Below are 21,401 nucleotides of genomic sequence, written 5' to 3' on the forward strand. Positions count from 1 at the left end.
CTCATTGTATGAAACTGGCCAAGGGCCAAGGATAGGAAGCTAGATAAATGTCAACTGCTGGGTGGGGGGCAAGGGTACAAGGCTCTCTCGGGCCTTGTGGAAGCTGGGGAGAGTGTAGGTTTCGTGGCCTGGAGAAAAATGGGGTGCTGTCCCTCATTTAGCAATCCTACTCCTGGTTCTTTACCCGCGAGGAACACTCCTACAGGTCTAGCAGGGACACGGCTGATGATGTGTGTGGCGTTATCTGTAGTAGACAAGAAGAGGTTGGTGGCAAAGAGGGTTGGGGTGGGGTCTCTCATTGGGAGAATAGAGCGGATCCCTATTGTGGACACACAGCACCATGGATGGGTCTAAAAACACTTTTCTCAGTGAAAACAGAAGAGACAGAGGAGATATTAACCCCGTATCATGGACATGAGTTAACAGCAGCATGCAAAACAGTGCTCATTTTGGGGAAAAAAATGGATCAGAAGGGGTGCTTACGAAGATCAGAGAATGAGATTGGGTGTAGGGATAAAAGGGAGTAAATAAATACACAGAAGAAATGAGATCAGCCTGACACACCACCCGTTTACCTTTCCCTCCTCCTCGCTCACCCTCGGCCCAGGCAAAGTCCCCAGAAGTAATTGCAGGACATGCTGCCCCCATGACCTTTCCCTCAGTGTAATTTATCCTTCACACTGTATTTTTCATGACTGAGTAATATTCTGGCCGGAATTTAAAATCATTACTTATTGTTGAGAATTGAGGTGATTGCTCTGTCTCCCCCAAGTAGCAGCAACTGACCAACTTAGTCAGGATGGTGTTTCTCCAAACCCCCCCCCCCGCCGTACCCCACAGGGCTGCTTTATGACATTCATGGGCCCTTCCTCCAATAGCAAAAAAGTAAAAATATCTGTTTTGACTGCATTGGTACGAAGACGAATATAAGCTGGGGTGGACTCGTAATTATGTACTTATCATTAGTCTATTCATTTATTTCTTCTGAATTTGAAAGATTAAAATTAATTTCCATGGGCCACTAACCTTCTGGATAAGTTTTCCTGTCTCGTGAATTATAGATGAAATCAGAGGCCCAGTCTGGACGAGAACCCAAGACTCGGTTAGGCAGCCTGGTACCGTCCACCATGATAAGCAGACATGCTAGGACCCACACTGGTTTCCATCTGTCTTGATGAAGGCCACGTGGACCATGCACGGGGCAGAGGTCCCCAGGCTGTCCTGGTAAGTGCTTAACAACAAGTTCACTGTTTTATTTTATTTTATTTTATTTTATTTTATTTTATTTTATTTTATTTTATTTTATTTTATTTTATTTTATTTTATTTTATTTTATTTTATTTTATTTTATTTCATTTTTAAGTAGGCTCTATGTCTACTGTGGAGCCCAATGTGGGGCTTGAACTCACAACCCTGAGATCAAGACCCGAGCTGAGAGCAAGAGCCAGACCCCCAACCAACTGAGCCACCCCGGCACCCCAACATTTACCAATTTTAAGTTAATGACATGACTACACTGAAGAGAAGCTGGGAAGAAATTCAGAGCAGCTCGCCGTTATATAACATTTCCATTATACAGGTAAAGTAGTCGTAAGAACATACGTGCTAGTAAAACGTAGTCCAATAGTCAAAAAGGGACGAGTTTTAATTACCTTTGCTTTTAACATCATCTATTTATTTATGTTTTTATAATTTAGTGTATAATCATGGCAGTTTGTCAACTGGCTTGCAAACATTTCTGAAATTTTAACAATCAGCTCTTGCGAGTTGGCACAAACTGCCTCCAGCCTGTCACTTGCTAAGGGACCTACCACAGAGGGTCTTCTGGGCCCAGACCTGGACTGTGACAGAAGACTACATTTCCCAGAAGCCTCCTTTCCCAGAACCACCCTCCACTTGGAAAGCTGTTACCATGGAGATGGGCTAACAGATGACACTGGCTGTCCTCAGAGGGGTGAGAAGGGAGCAGAGGAGCTGAGGTAGCTGGTGGCAGGGTAAGAAGTAGGGTGGAGGTGGGAAGGGGGCTTTTTCTGCTTGAGGGTTTCCAGCCCTGATCTTTCTGGGGATGGAGTGGGGGGGGGCGTGGGGGGTTTGCTACCAAGGAGGGGAGCAGAAAAGGGCCTGTGGGGTGAGGAGGGCCTCTGGGCAGGGCTGCCCTCCCCAAACTGGCCTGTAGCGGACAGGGCAGCCTGGCGTGGGGAATATGTGTGGCAGGTTCTGGCCTGTCTCAGTGCCTGTCACAGCTCTAACCCCCTGCTGCCTACAGACACCTTGGCCTTCTCTCCACTTCCTTCTTTACTTACCTCTCCACCCCCACCCATTCCTTATGTCAGTAGGCCCTGAAGTGTGTGGTTTTCAGAGCCAGAAATATACGGGCTCAAACCCCAGATCTGCTACTAACTAGCTCTGTGACCTTAGGGCTGCACTTAACCTCTCTAGGTCTCCATTTGCTCCTCTGCAAAGTGGGTACCAAAGCAGTGAGTGCCTCTTAGAGTCTGTAATGGAAAAACTCAGTTCGATGTCCTGTCTCCTTTACTTCTCACACGGGACAATTCAGCCCTGACACTTCTGGTCACCAAATGTGTGGGGGGTTCTCCCTACACCGAGCCATGCTCTGCGCGCTCCATCCTGTGGACCCACGTGGGCTTGGCCTGACAGGCTGTGTCACCCCCGCACACCTGCCGCTCATCCAGGGGCCTGGTGGCGGCTTGCCCTCGCCTTCTCGGTGCCTGGGCTCCAAGTCTGGTGATGTTACCTTTCTTTCCTTCCTTTTCTCTCTAATCCCCACCACATTCGCATCACTTGCCACAAAGAGAAGATACTGTTGAAAGTAAAATAAATAAAGCAGCATTGGTAAGTTTGGGCCACCTGCTCCGGCCCTGACCACAATTTTCAACCTGCAGCCTGCTCTGTCTTTGTCTTAGAGGGAGATCTGCAAAGGTTAGAAAGGTGTTACAGACGTGCTGGCACCAAGCAAGCCTTTCTCCTTGATGGAAGGGAAGTTTAAGAGGGGCTCGCTTCCCCCCTCTAAATCACCTCCCAGAGACACAGGTGGTCTTGGTGGCAGGAGTGGGCCATTCTGAGTGCATCTATCCCTCCCACGGGGACTATCTCTAGACAGCCAGAGACGTGCCAGGATGGAAGTCCTGAAGGAGAAAGTGGAGGAGGAGGAGGAGGCCGAGCGGGAAGAGGCAGCCGAGAGGGGCAAGAAGATGATGAGGCCTGTGGAGATGCGGAGGGAGGAACCGCCCATGACGCAGGAGATGCTCAGAGACCTGGAGAAGAAGCTGTCAGAGATTGAGATCGTCATCCCGGAGCAGCCCTCGTGCGTGTCGGGGTGGGGGCTCTGGGCCTGGCAGCCCTGGCGAGGGTCAGACCAGGGCCGGGCAAAAGAAGAGCCAGACGGGGTAGGGGCTCTAGGGTTGGGAGGCAGGACCAGATGTAGAGGGAAGCAGATACAAGTGAGGGCTCTGCTTTCCACCTGCCTGGTCCTAGTCCCCTCTCTGCCCCTCATGAGCTGTGTGACCCTGGGCAAGTCACTCAGCCTCTCTGGGCCTCCGTTTCCTTCTCTATTTAAAATTGCGCATGATAATGATATCCCTTCTGGGCAGTTGTGAGGATGACACGAGGAAGGGATAGAGCCAACTATGGTGGGCAGATGGCCGGCTCCCTGTGGGCCAGGCCTAGCTTCACATGGTCTAATGCCTCCCCTCTTGTGGGCACAGGATCATTACCAAGGACACTATCGACATCTCCAAGCTCCCCCTCTCCTACCAAAGCAACACGCTCAAGGAGGAACACTTGCTGGAGGTAGCAGACAACTTCGCCCGTCAGTACAGCCACCTGTGCCCGGACCGCGTGCCCCTCTTCCTGCACCCGCTGAATGAGTGCGGAGTGCCGGTAAGGCCGGGTTTTGGAGGGAAGGGCAGAGGCTGGAGAGCGGAGGGCGGAGGGAGGTGAGCCAAAGCTCCCGGGTCAGAGCTTATATCTGGGGACAGTATAAACTCGAATGCCAGCGGGCCCCAGCAGCCTCGATGTGAATCACCCCGGGGGGCTTGTGCTGGCCAGGAGACCCCACACCCAACTAAAGGGCCGCTGGACCACTGGTGCGGTCTCCAACCCCAGACACCAGCTCTGTCCCAGGAAGGGCAGAGAAATAAGATGAAATGGACCAGGACCTCCTGGCCTCCTTCCTTCCAGCCCTGTGACCCAGGCATGTCCTGAGTCTTTCCCGGCCTCATTTCTCCGTCAGTAGATGGAATGGCAGAGGATGAACACAAAGGTTGCAAAACAGCAGCCCATGGAATGACAGGGTCTCACTGACTGTTTTATTTGGTCCACGTGGTGATTTTTAACATTTGTATGAGTCGCCAGCATGTGGAACTCAGTGATTCCCATACAGATCCCTGCTCCCTGCTTCTCTTGAGCTGGTAATCCTGGGCATGCATTTCCCCTGCTGAGTCATGGGATAGCCTGTGCTGGCAGGCCCTCCTCACATCTACAGGAAGACCCCAGAGGGGCCGTTTGGGACCCCAATCACGGGCCCCGGGGGGACAGCAGCCCCTCGAGGGCCCTGGCAGCACTAGTTCCCCCACACTGGCTGGTGGTCGAGAGCCAGACAGACCAGCGCTGCTACTGCCTGTCAACCTGAGCACGTCAGCTCGCCTCCCAGAGCCTCAGTTTCCCCACCTGCCAGTGGTCTGGCAGCTCTCAGTGGGGCACAAGCGTATTCTACATCTGAGCTGGAAGGGCGTTGAGGGACCCCTTTCTCCAACTTCTGAGGCACTGAGGGGAGCCTCAGAGGAAGCCTAGAGAGCCTTCCCCACTCCCTCCCCACCCAGGGTTCCAGCTTCCGGGGAGCGCAGGCCTCCCCCAGGTCAAATGCGCTCTCTGGGGCCTGTGGTCTCTCCCCTTGCAGAAGTTCGTCAGCACAACCATCCGGCCCACGCTGATGCCCTACCCCGAGCTCTACAACTGGGACAGCTGTGCCCAGTTTGTCTCAGACTTCCTCTCCATGGTGCCCCTGCCTGACCCCCTCCAGCCGGTAAGTGCCACCCCACGCTGCACTCTTAGGCCCTTGAGGCTTAGGATGGGAAGCCAGGGAGAAGGAGACTCAGTGAGGTCAGGCCACGGCCCATAGTCTATCTGGTCTGAGTCCCTCAGAGCTCACCCCCACCCCGGGGTGGGGTGGGGAAATGGGCCCAGAGAGGGATGGCCATTTGCCTGAGGTCACACAGCAAGCCTGGTCTCCTGGCTCCTACCTCTGCACCTCCTTCTGCCTTCAGAGTCTTCCTTTCAAGACTTCAGGAGATGGGGAAAAGAGAGAGGGGGAGGGCCCTGCTGCCCGTGACCCCCAGCCCCATCTTTGGACTTCTGTCCAGCTCAGTCTGTTTCCCAACTGAGAATGGAGGGAGCGAGGCAGAAAGGGTTAGGTACACAGTGGAGAACCGAGAAAGGGAAGAGAAGGAAAGATCAGAAGAAAAGGTGAGGAGAACTTTGGGATAAAAACCATTAAATGACCGATCAGAGAGCATTAGACCAGAAGCTTCCATCATCCAGAGGGTCTTTCCCATCAGGAAGTCCACAGCCACTTAAAATTACAGGCAAATGTGGATTGCACTTTCTACACACCGGTCCGGCCGTGGCTTCCATCCCATTCTCAGCAGGCTCCCCAACGTGACAGCAGGGAAGCCCGAGTGGAGGTGGGGGGATCCAGCCTGCTCACTGGCCCAGCTGCTGGCCGTATGGAGGACAGGTCGGGAGGGTGGGTGGAGGGCTGAGGGGCCGGCTGTGCTGACCAGTCCTCTGCGGCCAGCCCTCGCACCTGTACTCCTCGACCACGGTGCTCAAGCACCAGAAGGGGAACTGCTTCGACTTCAGCACGCTGCTCTGCTCCATGCTCATCGGCGCCGGCTACGATGCCTACTGCGTCAACGGCTACGGCTCGCAGGACCTGTGTCACATGGACCTGACGCGGGACGTGTGCCCGCTCACCATGAAGCACAAGGAGGTACGAGGGGTTCGTGCCGCCCTGGGCGTCACGCAAGATGCGCTCTCCCTAACGCAGTGCGCCTCCACGGCTCCCGGCCCCGCCCCGGCCCCTCCCGGCCCTATCCCGGCCATGCACCAGGCAGCTGCCCACCGCCCCGCAGTCCATTTCAGCCGCGGTCGGTCTGTCCCTGGCACCTAGAACACACAGCCCAGTTCTCCAAACCGCTGTCCCCTCTTCCCTTGTCAAAACTCACTTTCAGCTACTGTTCCCCACGGGGTCAACTCTGTGACTGCTGCACGGTTTCTGTCTTACTCTCAGTCTCCCCCAGGTTTACCGGTCACGCGTGATTAAATTCACCCAGCCGCTTGCATGTAATGTAAAACCAGATAAAGCACAGAAGTTTTTGTTTGCTCTTTTTTCCCTCCACCCCCTCAATTCAAAAGGCCCCCCTTTTAAAATAGATTTTATTTATTTATTTATTTGAGAGAGAGAGTGGGGGGAGGGGCAGAGGGAGAGAGAGAATCCCAAACGGACTCCCCACTGAGCACAGAGCCTGATGTGAGGCTTGATCAGGACCCTGAGATCATGACCTGGGCCAAAAACAAGATTTGGAGGCTTAACCCCCCCAGGCGCCCCCTCAAAAGGCCCCTTTTTATTTATTTATTTATTTTTTGTCTTTATTTTTTTATAATAATTTTTTATTATATTATGTTAGTCACCATACAGTACATCCCTAGTTTTTGATGTAAAGTTCCATGATTCATTACTTGTGTATAAGGGCCCCTTTTTAAATTTAAATTTAAAATTATCGCCAACCCTCCAGCAGGTGGTGGTCCTGGTTTTCTCTCTGCTGACAGCCCCCAAATGGCCAGAGGCTGCTGTGGACACAGGAAACACTTTTTAAAAAAAAGATTTCATTTATTCATTTGAGAGAGAGAAAAAGAGCTCATAAGCAGGGGGAGAGGCAGAGGGAGAGAGAGAAGCAGACTCCCCACTGAGCTGGGGCTCGATCCCAGGACCTGGAGATCATGACCTGAGCCGAAGGCAGATGCTTAACCATCTGAGCCACCAGGCGCCCCAAGAAACACTCATAAATGAATTTAATTTTAGGAATCAAAAAGCATCTTTTTGCATTTGAGAAACAGCTACAATACAGACAAAATGCTGTTCGTGGACTGGACTGACTCCAGGACTCTGATCAGAGCCAAGTCCCTGGGCATGTCTGCTGCTTACAGCCGGTGACCCAGGGGCCTAGGGCGTCAGCAGGATGCGGGTGCAACTGCGTCACACTGGGGCGGGCACCCGGGGGGGCCCTGGCGCAGGTGCTCTGGTGGAGGGAGGCACCAGGTGGGAGTCTTGCTCCCTCAGGTCTGCCTCCCCTGGGAAGACGGAACAAAAGCCTCTTACTTTTGGCTGCACAGTCCTGTGAGCTCACATAGGGACCTCTTGCCTCTGCCAAAATGCTAATAATTAAAATGATATAATCTCCACTAGATGCCGAGAGCTTTCGGGTTTATAAACCACTGTCATGTCCATTGACTTGGTTTCTCCTCCCAATAGCATTGCGTGGTGGTATTATCACGCCTATTTTACAGACGAGTAAGTAGAGATGAACAGAGAGTTGGGACCATGTGGCCAAAGCCGCCCGGCTGGTCAGTGGAGACCCAGGGTCCTCGGCCCCACCGGGCTGACTCTAAGCTTTGGCGATTCACCATTTCCCCTCCCGCTGTCACAGGCCCCCGTGACATCTGCAGCCTCTGAGGTGTTCTACCCCGGACACTTTTCTTGCCACCTAACACACATTCGTACGACATGCACGCACGCACGCACGGGGGCTTCCTTCTCCTTCCTAGCCCAGCAGACTCTAAGTCAGCATGTGAACCCTGCGGTGACAGAATCTGCAAAATCCACCCCCCCGACATTTCGCCCGCTTTCTATGTCAGATCCAGATCGTAGTCAGGAAGGGCCGTGGGGACGAAAGGACGGCGAGAAAATCGCACCCCCTGATCTCTGCGGGGCCTGGCACCTCACATGGCCATTTTCCTGCCTTTGCTTCTCAGAACAAGCCTGGGGAGAAGGTTCTTACTGTTCCCGTCGTCCCACTCTACAGAAGGGCCTGAAGTTAGGGATGGGGGAGCTGAGGCACCTGCATTTGGGGCCAGAAAGCCTGTCGGGGACTGGGGAGGTGGTGGTTCCAGAGCGGCTGTGACCTCCCGGTCCGAGGGGCGGATGATGCAGGGCGGCTGATCCTTCTTCTCTCCTCGGGGGACAGGTGGTCCAGGAGGAAGAAAAGGTACCACCTAAGAAGTACACCATTAAACCACCCAGAGACCTGAACAGCAGGTTCGAGCAGGAGCAGGAGATGAAGAAGCAGGAGGAGCTCCAAGGGGAAGAGGAGAGGCGGCGGAAGGAGGAGGAACAACGCCTCCTGGTGGGTCCGCATCCCTAGCCCCTGTGCTCCGCCCTCCAGGAGAGGCTGCTAGCGACTGAGAGCTGACACAGGTCGGGGAGGGGATGTGTTCATGGGCCCCAGGTCCAAATCCGCTCCTCCGTGCCCTGCCATCCCCCACCTCTGCCCAGCGACGTAGGAATCGCTCACTGGTGGTCAGCCAGCTTCTGCGATGGATTTCTAATATCAGAGAGCTCTGCTGCCTGAGGCCACCCATTCATTCTATGCTGCGCTTCCCTAAAGACCTACCTGCAAACACTCCCCATCCATCCTCCTTGCTCTTCATCCTCCCATCCATCCTCCCATCCATCCTCCCAGCTCTCCTTTCATCCATCCATACTCTCACCTCTCCCCTACTCCCACTCTTTTCCTCCCTCCCTCCCCTTCTTTTCCTTCCATGTAGTATTTGCTGAGGGTCTCCTCTCGTCCAGGCTCTGTGGATGCAGTAATGAACATGACACAGTCACCCTTCCTCCAGAGGGAAGCAGACAAGGAAGCCACACAGTGCCCCTACCTTCCTTTGGATGAAATCTCACCCAGAATCGCAATGCAGAAAGCCAGTAAATGCCAGACACCCTAGGGCTCCAAAGGGCCCAGTTTGTAAACTACAGATAAACTCAGACTCTCCTATTGGATCTGTAAGAAACAGGCTCAGAAGTGGGGTGATGTCCTCAAGGTTATGCAGCCAGCCAAAGCTGCACTCTGGACCAGAACTCAGCTCTCCCGCTGGTTCCCCAGCCCTGGGGAGATGTTTGGGCCCCTGTCACCCCCTTTTCTACCCATCGGCCCATGCTCACCCACCTTTCCTGTACAGGAGGTAGAGAAAGCAAAGACTGACCCCCTGCATGGCCTACGGGTGCACTCCTGGGTCTTGGTGCTGTCAGGGAAGCGTGAGATGCCTGAGAGCTTTTACATTGACCCGTTCACGGCGCGCAGCTACAGCACCCAGGATGACCACTTCCTGGGCATCGAGAGCCTCTGGAACCATAAGAACTATTGGGTCAACATGCAGGACTGTTGGAACGGCTGCAAGGTACTGGGCCCGGGCCGGGGCAGGCGTGACAGGCAGTTCTGGGGTGGGGGTGGGGTGGGGGTGACCTGTGCGGCGAGCTGGCTGCCACAGTGTTCCAGACTTTCCCCAGAGCTGAGTGCCCATAGCCCACTCCTTTGTCCATACATAACCTTTCTAATATGGTTAGTGTCTCTCTTTTGATGTGTGTATCCTTATAAAATGTGGATTGTTAGTTTGTATGAATGATTTTTTAAAAAACAATGTATTGAAGTGCAACATATGTTCAGAAAAGGGCACTCATCCTAAGCGTACAGTTCAGCGAGTTCCCACAAATCTATATAAGCATATGCACATACGTACACGTGTGTGTTTGTGGGTACATATGTATAAAGCTCGGTGCCACTTAACATAAGTTAGAAACACAGGCACACATTTAGGGGAGGGTCATAACGACACAAGAGGGCTCTCTGGAGTGTGGGCAATGTGTTATTGCTTGGGCTGGGCGCAGGGGACCAGGCTGTGTCCAGTTTATGGAAATTCATTGAGCCCTACGCCTGAGCTCAGGTAGGCTGGACAAAAAACAGGTGGGAGCCCCACCCCACAGAAGAGAAATTCCCACCAGCTGCCTGTGCCACTCCTCGTGGGCCTGCCTCGTTCCCTTTTCCCCGGTACGGGTGAAAGCCGTGAGGCGGCCCTTGCTCAGACCCACCGTTTCCCTGTCCCGTAAAAGCCTGCCAGCTTGCACCTGCTCCGAGCACGCCTTAGGACGCCCCGCCGACAGTGCAGGATAACCTCCACATCCAGGCCTGTCCCAGGCCGGAGAGTTGCCCAGTGTCACGGAGAGCAACAGCGGGATTTCTTCATGGGGAGTCTGGACGATGGGGAGGGCCTTGGTTTCCCTGCTGAAAGGAGGAGGATGGGCGTGGACTCTCAGAGGCTGCCGGGAGCCGACATGCGACCCCTCTGAGACCCTGGCCCCGGTCCCTCCTCTGCTGTGGCTGCAGCTGCTCCCCACCATCCTGTGGAACAGGAGGGGGCATGCCGGCTGCGGGGTGCGCTCAGCTGATCCTTCCCCCATCAGGACTTGGTCTTTGACCTGGGAGACCCCGTGCGGTGGGAGTACCTGCTCTTGGGGACTGATAAGGCTCCCCTGTCTGTGGCCGAGGAAGAGGACGACACGATGAATGATGATGATAATGATGATGTGGAGAACCTGGTGGGTCTCAGAGGCGTGGGCCTGGGCGGAGGGATGGGGCTTCCTACCCTGTCTTGCTTTAGGCCAACGTGGCCAATGTCCCCACCACAAGTATGTGTTTTTTGGAGGGGGGGGATGGGCCAGAGAGACCGAGTGTAGATTCCCCAAAGCAGAGGGGCCTGGACCATGCTCTCATTTTATAAATGGGCAAACTAAGACCCAGATGGGTCCACTGACCTGCCCAGGACCCCCCAGTGCGGTAGGGAAAGGCTGGGACTTTCAACTGGGTCTCCTGGCTCACATACAGTCCACCCTGATCGGTGGTTGCCCTGTTTCTGTAAAGAGCATGTCCCCAGCAATAGGGGTGATAAGACCTTGACCACAAGCCCTGGGCTCACTTCCAGGCCTTCCGGCATAGCCCCCATGATCGCCCTCACGTGCTTCCAGGCCTTTCTTGTCCGTCCTATCAGCCTTTCATTGGCCTGGGGCTTCCCCCGCAGCATCAGCATCCTTCTCCCACCTCCTAGTCGGGGGCCCTTCTAGGCAGGTCTCCATGAGGACCTGTGCCTGGGGGTCAGGGGCCCAGAGACCTTAGCTCTTGGCTGTGACATCTTGGGCAAATTTCCCAACCATGGAGAGCTTCAGTGTCATCATCTGTGGGTAAAATGGGGGTGTGGGGGTCAGTTATACCCGCAGTAACAGGACTAGGGGTATTAGGTGGCGGGAGTTTCCATAACAGAGCACCGCACACTGAGGGACTAAACAGCAACTGATTTTCTCATAGTTCTGGAGCCTGGAGGTCCAAGATCGAGGTGTCAGCATGTTGGCTTCTTCTGAGGCCCCTCTCCTTGGCTTGTAGATGGCTGTCCTCTCTCTGCGTCTTCACATGGTCTTTCTGTGTCAAGGACACCAGTCACACTGGATTATGGCCCACCCTAATGACCTCATTTTAACTTAACTACCTCTTGAAAGATCCTATCTCCAAATATAGTCACCTTCTGAGGTGCTGGGGGTCAGGACATGATTAGGGGGACACAACTCAACCCATCACAGTAACACTCCCATGGCCCTAAGTGCCAGTAGGCACTTAACCTGAATTAGCAGGTGCTTAACCTGAATTAACTTGTCCAAATCTTTACAACCCCCTGGTGAGGTGGGTGGTAGCGTTATCGTTTATGATTATCATCATCCCGTTTTCAGATGGGAAGAGTTACACGCAGGGGGGTTAAGTAACCTAACGGCCAGTGAGTGGCCGAGCTGGGGCTTGAGCCTGAGATCTGACAGTCTGGCTCCTAAGTCTGGGTTCTGAACAGTGACTCTGTTCTATATCCTTCGGACAGCTTGGGAATAAAATGAGACCATTGCTATGAGGAGCTTGATACAGGGTCCTCATCTCTGGAGACCAGAGAGCCTCCCTGGCAGTAAATCTTGGGGCACAGGCGCCCCCTGCTGGCCTCCAGCTGTGAGCAATGTTTGTGGAACAGTTTTCAATTGGGAAACCGTCTTCGAGTTGCTGGCGTTACCTAGCTGGAGGACCGTTTGTGTAAACCAGGCCTTATTCTACAGATGGGGAAACTAAGGCTCAAAAAGGAAAACAAAAACAAAAACAGCAGCTAGGCAGTATCTCAAGTGGTTTATATACGTTCTATCAGTTAATCCTCCCCTGGGGTCTGGTTAACAGTGAGGAAACAGGCTCAGAGCGGCCAGGACCCCTAGCTGGTGTGGGCTGGGTCCCAGAGGCTGGGGCTTGGGTCCACCTGACTCCAGAAGCCCCTCGCTTAAGGAAGGACCTGTGGCTGTGCCTGGTGCCCACGCTGGCTGACCGAAGTTTGGGCACGCAGGGCAGGGGATTGCTGTCCTAGTTGGGTGGGTGAAGGGAGGGCTCCTGAGCCACCTCCTCTTCCCGTCTACCAGGTCAGAACTGCTCGTGACCTCTGGCTCCCCTGGGGGAGCTGAAAGCCACTGTGGCTTGGCCCGGGTTGGGGGGGTGGGGGGCAAGACAGAGGCTCTGCCTCTAGCTTCTGCTTCAAGGCCCAGCCCTGACCAGAGCCTGCCCCCCACCCCCCCACTTCTCCCAACAGGGCAAGGAGGATGAGGATAAGAGTTTCGACATGGCTTCCTCCTGGGTGGAGCAGATCGAGATCTCCCCGGAAGGTAGAGGAGCGTTTGTGTTCACCCACTTCCCCAGGGCCAGTTCAGGGGGAGCCAGCAGAAGCTGCCCCAGCCCCTCATTTCCACCCCTCCTGCCTTCTGTTGCACCCTGGTCAGAGCAGTGACTCTGTTCCACCTCCTTCCTGCCTCATGTACTCAGCTGTGTGGCCTAGGGCCCGACACCAGTCTGGCGTGCAGGAGGGGCTTTGGTTAACCTGTGCTGGGTGATGGAGTGTGCGTAACAAAGGACGGAGGACCAGGACACAGTCGTTTCCCTCCCTCAGCCACCCCGCCAGGAGGAGGCCAGGCAGCATAGTACCCAGACGGCACAGGGGAGTGGAGGTGTCAGGACCAGGGAGGAGCGGGCAGAGAAAGCAGCAGGGCAGGGACGCTGGAGTTCCACACCAACCTCTACTGGCTGTTGAGGGTGCTGTCTGGGAGTGCCCAGGCCCGCAGGGAGGGCAAAGGCTATTCCAACAGAATGGGAAGGGCTGGAGAGGGCATTATGGGAACCAGGGGAGGAGCACCCAGTCCAGCCCCCTGGCTCGGGGCTGGGAGTAGGTGGACAGGAAGGGCTTCCAGGAGGAGGAGGAGGAGTCCTCTGAGCTAAGTTTTGAGGGATCCGAAGTCAGCCCAGTAAGGGCAGGAGGGGATGGTGTTTCCGGCAGGCAGAGAGAGCTGCGCGGACAGAGGCCTGGCCGTGAGTGAGTGGCCCGGTTGGCCCGGCTCCTGTGGTCAGGCTCAAACCTGAGAACTGCTGCGGGGCGGGAGCTACCCGCTCACTACTTCCCTCTGCCGCCCTGGAGCGGGCTTGGAGCCTGGAGTTTAGCTCAGTGACCGGAGGAGTGGCTGGGTGGGGTTGGCCCTCCCACCACCCCCCCCCCATCTGGGGAGGAGGGACCCCAGCCCACTCTGCATCTGCAGCGTTCGAGACCCGCTGCCCAAATGGGAAGAAGGTGATCCAGTACAAGAGGGCGAAGCTGGAGAAGTGGGCCCCGTATCTCAACAGCAACGGCCTCGTGTGCCGCCTCACCACCTACGAGGACTTGGAGTGTAAGGCGGGCAGCCCCGGCTGCGGGGGCAGGAGAGCTGGGTTCCCCAGCACTCTGTGTGACCTTGGGCACGTCACTGCCAGTCTCTTGGTGTGAGTGTGGGCCCCGCTGGCCTCTGTGTGCCGGGAAGGGGGGGGGACGGAGACTGGGGGAGTCTGCCTGGCTGCAGCAAGCACCGATGGGGCCCCGCAGGTACCATGACTTTGGAGATAAAGGAGTGGTTCCAGAACCGGGAGGACACGCTACAGCTGAGACACATCAACAAGAGCACAGGCCTGAATATTGACTACTTCAAGCCGGGCCATCCCCAGGCTCTGCGTGGTGAGCGGACCCCACTGCCAGGCCGGCTGGACCCCAGGGTGTGGCAAGCAACAGAACCCGTCCCTGCCTCCCTAAGCAAATCAGACGTGTGGAAGGTGAGGGGAAGTGCAGAAGATCCAGGGAAATGTGACAAATGTCCCTCCAGGAAAGTAAAAAACCAGGGCCACCTGCCTATTCTGTGGTTAGGGCTGGGCACACAGTGGGGGCCACATTTCCAAGGGGTCAGAATGCTGAGCAACAAAACCAACAACTGTCCCCACAAGGGCAATGCAGACGGCGGGATTGTGGCCATGAGCCCAAGAGGCTGGGAAGTGAGGGAAGGACATGCCTTTAGAATCAACAGCCTTAACCAAGGATGCACAAAAGAAAAACATAGTGTCAATATATACCTAAAAAAATGATCCATCTCGGTGGTTGAAATAAAAGGAAAGGAAGGAAGGAAGGAAGGAAGGAAGGAAGGAAGGAAGGAAGGAAGGAAATCAATAAGGGGCTGTCTCACAAGCCTCATGTTGCAAAGATGACAAAAATGGTCCCACCAGGCATGAGCAAAGCAGTAGACAGTTGCTTCCTGTCACTGCTGGTAGGACAGCAAATTGGTGCAACTTTTCTGGAAAGCAGTTGGGCAAAATAATAATAGCTTTAAAATATGTATGCTTTGGGGCTCCTGGGTGGCTCAGGTCATGATCCCAGAGTCGCGGGATCAAGCCCCACATCAGGTTCCCTGCTCAGCGGAGAGTCTGCTTCTCCCTCTGCCCCTCACCCTGCTTGTGCTCTCCCTCTCTCTCTCTCTCTCAGATAAATAAATAAAATCTTTAAAAAAATATGTACACTTTTTGACCAGCAGTGCTACTGCTGAGAATTCGTCCTGAGCAAATACTGGGCACGAATTCCAAAAATGCATACTGCAGATGTTCACCACAGTGTTGTTTATAATACCAGAAATAACCTAAACACCAGGAGTGGGGCATTGGTTACATAACTCATGCTCACCCATGAGCATTCACGGACATGCCTTTTCCCTGGGGCCTGGGGTCGGGCTCTGCAGCCAGGGGCCAGTGCGCCTGGTCTCACCCCGCTGACGCCCGGGACCCCGCCTCCCACCGCAGTGCACGCGTACAAGTCCATGCAACCTGAGATGGACCGCGTCATGGAGTTTTACGAAACAGCCCGTGTGGACGGCCTGATAAAGCGGGAGGAGACGCCCAAGACAATGACGGAGTACTACCGGGGACGGTCTGACTTCCTCTCCTACCGCCACGTGGATTTCGGGGACAGGGTCAAGAAGTTGGCTCTGAACAGCGCGGAGTCAAACCCCCGGCCGATGGTGGTGAGCTCTCATTGGGCCTGGGGACAGGGGTCCCGCTCTCTCCAACAGGCTAAGGTCACCCTGGGATGGGGACAGCTCCAACTTCGGAGCCGCATCTTTCCCAAGGGCCCTGTCCTGTTTTACAATCCCCAGGCTGCCTGATGCCAGGCCGTGCCCTCCGCCACTGGGCCAAGAATGTGTCGATTTCCTTACTATTCTAATAAGTGCGCGCTTAGAATGGTGTCTCTCAGATATTACCATGTGTTACTAGGTTTGGTTTGGGGAGCCTTTTCTAACTTACTTGAAATGTGTGTGTGTGTGTGCATGTGTGTGTGTGTGTGTGTGTGTCTGTGTGGAGGTAGAATCACTGTATCACTCACTTAACGTTAAATTGTGCACTTTTTCCTCCACGTCATTACAAATGACTTGACAACTGTGTTTAATGGCTCCTGTATACCAAAGGAGCTCTTCCTAGCAGTAAGAGATGTTTAGTGATAAAGCAGGGTGCCTGGAGAGGTGGTGAGCTCCCCGTCTCTGGAGGTGAGCAGACAGATTCTCGTGGAGAGAGCTGGAGAAGAAAGGCAGCACCATACCGGGCGAGGTGGCCTGGCACCGAGAACCCCTGGGGCCACGGGAGCCACTGTCTGGCTAGGAAGGGCTGCTCCACACCAACTCCCCCAAAGACCCCAGAGCCCAGCGTCCCCGAGTGTCCTTTACTTCCGCCCTCAGGGGCACGCACAGAAATCCCCTTTCCCACCCCCCCTCCTGTGATGTGCCGGCCTCTCAGAAAATCACAGAGCGGTTCTCCCGCAACCCCGAGAAGCCTGCGGATGAGGACGTGGCGGAGCGCGTGTTCCTGATCCCGGAGGAGCGCACCCAGCTGCGCTACCACTGCCGGGACGACCACATCACGGCCTCCAGGCGCGAGTTCCTGCGGCGCACGGAGGTGGACAGCAAGGGCAACAAGATCATCATGACACCCGACATGTGTATCAATTTCGAGGTGGGCCCGGAGGGCGTGGCTGGCGGGGGGCGGGGGGGAGGGTCCCCGCAGCTTGGGAACGCACTGGGAGGGTCACTCATGGTTCCCAGCCCGGAAGTTCGTCTCCGCTCCTGGGAAAATCAAGAGCTCCCATCTGGGGACCCTCGGCTTTGCAGCTCCTCTGAAAATCTTCCCCTTTCCCACCAAGAAAGACCACCCAGCAGGCCAAGACTACTCGTTATTGTCCTTTTCCCCCAGTCCGGGACAGAGCCGACCCCAGATCCCGGGGAACCCACACTGGAGTAGGAGAGGGTCCTACCACCTCTGCGGGGCTGGCTTTCCTCGTTTAAACCCTCACTCTCCTGGCGCATTCCTTAGTCCCTCTGGCCCCCAGTTCGTCTTCTTTTATTATCTGTGTTTTATAGATGAAGAAACTGAGGCCCAGAGAGGTTAAGCTAGTTGCATGTTGTCACACAGCTAGAAAATGGCAGGGGAAGATTTGAACCAAGCAGGCTGGCTCCAGAGTCTGCCACTGCTGCCTCTCCTTGTCACTGTGCTTGTTGCCGTCCCAGGTGGAGCCCGTGGAGCACACCAAGAAGCTTCTCTACCAGTACGAGGCCATGATGAAGCTGAAGAACGAGGAGAAGTTGTCCAGACATCAGGCCTGGGAGTCGGAGCTGGAGGTGGTCCCATGGGAGCATGGGCAGGTGGGAGGCGGCCAGGGTGGAGGGTGTCTTAACCATGCCCTCCCCCACTTCCCAATTCAGGTGCTGGAGATCCTGAAGCTTCGAGAGGAGGAGGAGGGGGCTCACACCCTGACCATCTCCATCTATGACACCAAGCGCAACGAGAAGAGCAAAGAGTATCGGGAGGCCATGGTGAGTCTTGCTCCCTGGCCCCGACCCTGGCTTTTCCTGGACGCCCCCCTCCCCCAGGCCTCCAGGGTGGTGAGGATGATTAAGGGCTGTGCCAGGAAGCCCATTATAGGGGAAGACGTTACTGACGTCATCATGGTTAGCCTTGCTGCTGAGCTGGCCATTTCTATGATGAACACCAAAGAGCACGCAGGATCCAGACCAGGTCTCCCTACCTCCAGGGGTTATGGCCAAGCCAAGGCCTCTACTGCATGGGGACAGAAGGAAAGTCCTGTACCCACCTCCACCTAGGGTTCCCCTCAAGGTCAGGACCTGGGCCCGTACCCCAGCGAGCGGACTCTGGCCACAGCCTGAGTTCTCGCGCACCTGCTGCATAGGACACCCGGGCTACACCCTCAGGCTGCAAGGCCCAGCTGGGGTTTTCAAGGCCAGCTTCTAAATCCCCTACACCCACCAAGTGGAGATTTCTAAAAATAGCTTGGGGTTGGCGAGGCAGGACAGGGCATTAGATCACTGGTTCTCAGACTCCCGGGGATGGCTGCTGACCCCCATATCTCCAACCTCACTGGCCCCCATATGCCAACACAGGCCATAAGACCCGGGGTGAAAAAGGGAGGGCGTTACTAGCAGCTTTCGATGTAACATTACTATAATCGCGTTTATTACAATTTACTGCAAGCATCTGCCGAGCTGGAGTGACGGGCTGAGGCTCAGGCAGAGAGATGCGAGTTCACGTAAGACAGAGTCGAGGGCTGTGAGGGACAGCACAGAGCTCCCCTCTGATGCCTCAGTCCCAGGGGTGCCCGGCTCCGGGACTTTACGGCCTCGTGCTGGGTCCTCACGCGCTGCTCAGAGCTGGTCGGGCAGTCTCTGCGGCCCGGCCCAGCTGACTCCCACCAACACGGCCCGCAGGAGCACGTGATGCACGAGGAGCACCTGCGGCAGGTGGAGGCCCAGCTGGACTACCTGGCCCCGTTCCTGGCCCCTTTCCCCCCGGGCGAGAAGCTGACACACTGGCAAGCCGTGCAGGTCAGGGACGAGTGCCTCAGCGACTTCAAGCAGAGGCTCATCGACAAGGCCAACCTCATCCAGGCCCGTTTCGAGAAGGTGCAGCTGGGTTCCCCCACCCCCACCCCCGGGGTCCGAGTCCAGAAAATGGACGCAGGGCTGTCTGCTCACCATCTCCAACACTTGGGAGGGCCCGGTGAGGGGATGAGTATCATCGATGCTTAGAGTTTCCCAAAGGCGGAGCTGTCCTTCCTCGTTCTTGCTTGTTGGGCGGAAAGGTGGATGGAGGGGTGGAGGGGATGCGGGGGTGGATGGAAGGGGGTGCGTTACAGTGACTCCTAGTCCTTGTCCCTCTTCTTTCCGCTATATACCGTGCAGTTTGCGTGCATGGTCCCGCCTAATCCCCACGGCAGGCTCTACGCTGTGCACAGGGGCGTGTAATGCTCTTCATGTGCAGACAAGCTCTGGAAACTTGTTCACAAGGCTGTCTCTGTCTTGAGCCCTGCTCCTCCTGGACACACTGTCCCTCTAAATGTCTCCCCACTGGCTCCCACGCGAGACATTTTGTGGCCCCCGCCTCTGCAGCTCTGGCTTCTGGGGGTGGTGGCGGCGGGGCCAGCCCTCCTGAGGCTGTCAGGGGACCAGGGGGATTTCAGCATTTCAGCGGGCAGCCTGGGTAAGTGCCAGCCCTCTTCACACACCCCCTCCCCCGCCCCCTGCTCTAACCTCCCTGTGCCGCCCCGCAGGAGACCCAGGAGCTGCAGAAGCAGCAGCAGTGGTACCAGGAGAACCAGGTGACCTTGACGGCCGAGGACAAGGCCTGGTACCTGAGTTACTACTCTCAGGCCGTGTTCCGCATGCGCATCCTGGAGCAGCGGCTTAACCGGTGAGGGGGTGGGGAGCCGGAGAGAACCCTGGGAGGGGGGGCTGGGGCAGAGCTTCGTGAGCCCTCACCACCTCCTGTTCCTCTGTCTGATTTCAGCCACAGGGAGCTGGCCCCGCTCAAGTACCTGGCCCTGGAGGAAAAGCTCCACAAGGACCCACGCCTGGTGGAGTTCCTCGAAGTCTTCATTTGACACCCGGCATGGGGCCTCGGCCAAAGCTGCCAGAGCAAGAAACCGCCCACGGGCTGGCCCCTGTGCTCCCTACAGCCAGCACAGGACCGTCCCCTGGGGCGCCCGACCTCACTGCCACACCACCAGCCCCGTCTGCTCCTGCTTCTCAGGACTTTCCTGTAAATAAATACACTTTTCTTTCCTTTATTATGTTCAATTAGCCAACATATAGTACATCATTAGTTTCTGATGTAGCGTTCAACGATTCATCAGTTGCGTATAAACACACTTTTCATTTGCAGCCCATACCTCATGTTCCACAAGTTCTGGCAGAGCCTTTTTCTCCCTCCCTTCCTTACCTATAGCCTGAGACTCCCCCCTCCCCACCCGCCTTGCCCTCTTTCAAGTGCTTCCTCTCCTCCTCTCAGTTGGAATGTTACGTCTTTGCCCACCTCTGCAGAGGGTCCCACAGCCACCTGCAAACAAGTGCTTAGATGTCGACGACGGGGCTAGGGTGGCCCAGCTGACAGAGTGACGGTGGCCGGGCCAAGGTGCATGCTCCGGAACCTGGGCTCCACATTAGACTGCAAAGAACAGCATCCCAGCTCTGTTTCTTACCAGCCACTATGTAGCCATCTGTGAAATGGGATGGCACTGCTGTTGTCTTAGATAAGACTGGTGAAGCAGAGAGGACCGGAAGTGGCACATAGAAAGCACTCAGTGTTAGCTTTAAAAAATGGCCAATCAACACATGAAAGTGTCAAATTCATTAGTCACCAGGGTTATGAAATGCCACCACACACCCACTAGTAGGCATAAAATAAGAGTTGGGAGGATGAGAAGCCACTGGAACTCTCAAATAGCTTCCCCAGTGGCAGAGGCAACCTGTACAACCACTTTGGAAAACTGGCCGTATCTAGTAAAACTAAACTTTGGCTCAACGATTCTGCTCCTAGGTTCTGCTCCATCCACCCATCCGTCCACCCTCCCCCATCCATCTGTTCATCCACCCGGTGAACAAGAACGATGAACAACTCAATCAAGATGCACATATACATCCACTAAAAGGCATGTACTAGAATGTTCGTGGCAGCGGTAGTATTAGTACTAAGCTGGAAACCCAGATGCCCATCAAGAGCAGAATGGAGACATAAGTTGTGGTCTTGAGACATTTTTGGTTGTCACAACTGGTATGAGAGTGGGACTAGCATCTAGTGTGCAGAGGCCAGGCGTGCTACTAACCCCCCCGCAAACATCTACGATGCACAGGACAGCTCCCTGCAGCAAAGAATGACCCAGCCCAAAATATCAGTAACAGGTTACGAATCTCTACTTAGGCTCAGGGCACACGAATGAACTATAACCACATGGAACACATCAGATTCCTCATACGCAATATTCAAAGATCCCAGGTACAAAAAAGTACATGCTGCATGATTCCATTTATATAGAAAAAAAAAAAAACAGGCAAATTAATCCATGGCATCCAAACAGGTGTCGCTCTTGGGGTGTAACGGAGCACCACGGGGGCTTCTGGGATGCTAGGAATGTTCTTCTGGACCTGAGCGTGTTCAGTTTGTGAAAAACTCACATGCCTTTGGGGTCGGTGTATTACACTTCAATACGAAGGGTTTTAAAATGCTGATCCCGAATCTAATCCAGCTTTAACTTCCATTGAACAAAAAATTCAGAAGAAAAGAAACAAGCCCGAACTAAACGACACTAGCAGGAAACAGACAAAATCATAATACTGGGCAATCTACAAGGTAAAAGGCCCAATCAATCTCTTCACAAGATCAATGTCATTTTTTTAAAAATGGGGGACTAAAACAGAATGAGCTTGGAAGAGCCAAGTGTGGTGAATCTTGTTTGTTTCCTACTTAGAAAGAAAAGCTTTATATAGCCCTTGGGGATGACTGGGGAAATCTGAACCAGATGTTAGAGAATTGTTTTCTTTGGTGTGGGGATACGATGGTTGTGTAGGACCAGGGCCTGATTTTTAA

The 21,401-nt window shown here is 54.9% G+C and overlaps 1 protein-coding gene across 1 annotated transcript; it reads left to right on the plus strand.

Annotated features, from left to right (window-relative positions):
* The first annotated feature begins 3,108 nt into the window (after positions 1–3,108).
* On the plus strand, positions 3,109–19,648 carry DRC7 (dynein regulatory complex subunit 7). Its single transcript, XM_040633365.1, has 17 exons — positions 3,109–3,325; positions 3,726–3,900; positions 4,919–5,044; positions 5,816–6,010; positions 8,265–8,423; positions 9,256–9,474; positions 10,535–10,669; positions 12,730–12,802; positions 13,724–13,852; positions 14,044–14,172; positions 15,279–15,499; positions 16,266–16,481; positions 17,033–17,143; positions 17,228–17,338; positions 18,248–18,442; positions 19,090–19,229; positions 19,326–19,648. Exons 1-17 carry the CDS (start codon positions 3,138–3,140, stop codon positions 19,417–19,419), a joined length of 2,616 nt encoding a protein of 871 aa, XP_040489299.1. The 5' UTR covers positions 3,109–3,137; the 3' UTR covers positions 19,420–19,648.
* Positions 19,649–21,401: the final 1,753 nt, after the last annotated feature.

Source organism: Ursus maritimus, unplaced genomic scaffold (assembly GCF_017311325.1).
Source record: "Ursus maritimus isolate PB19 unplaced genomic scaffold, ASM1731132v1 scaffold_19, whole genome shotgun sequence".
In the NCBI taxonomy this organism is placed as follows: Eukaryota; Metazoa; Chordata; class Mammalia; order Carnivora; family Ursidae; genus Ursus; species Ursus maritimus.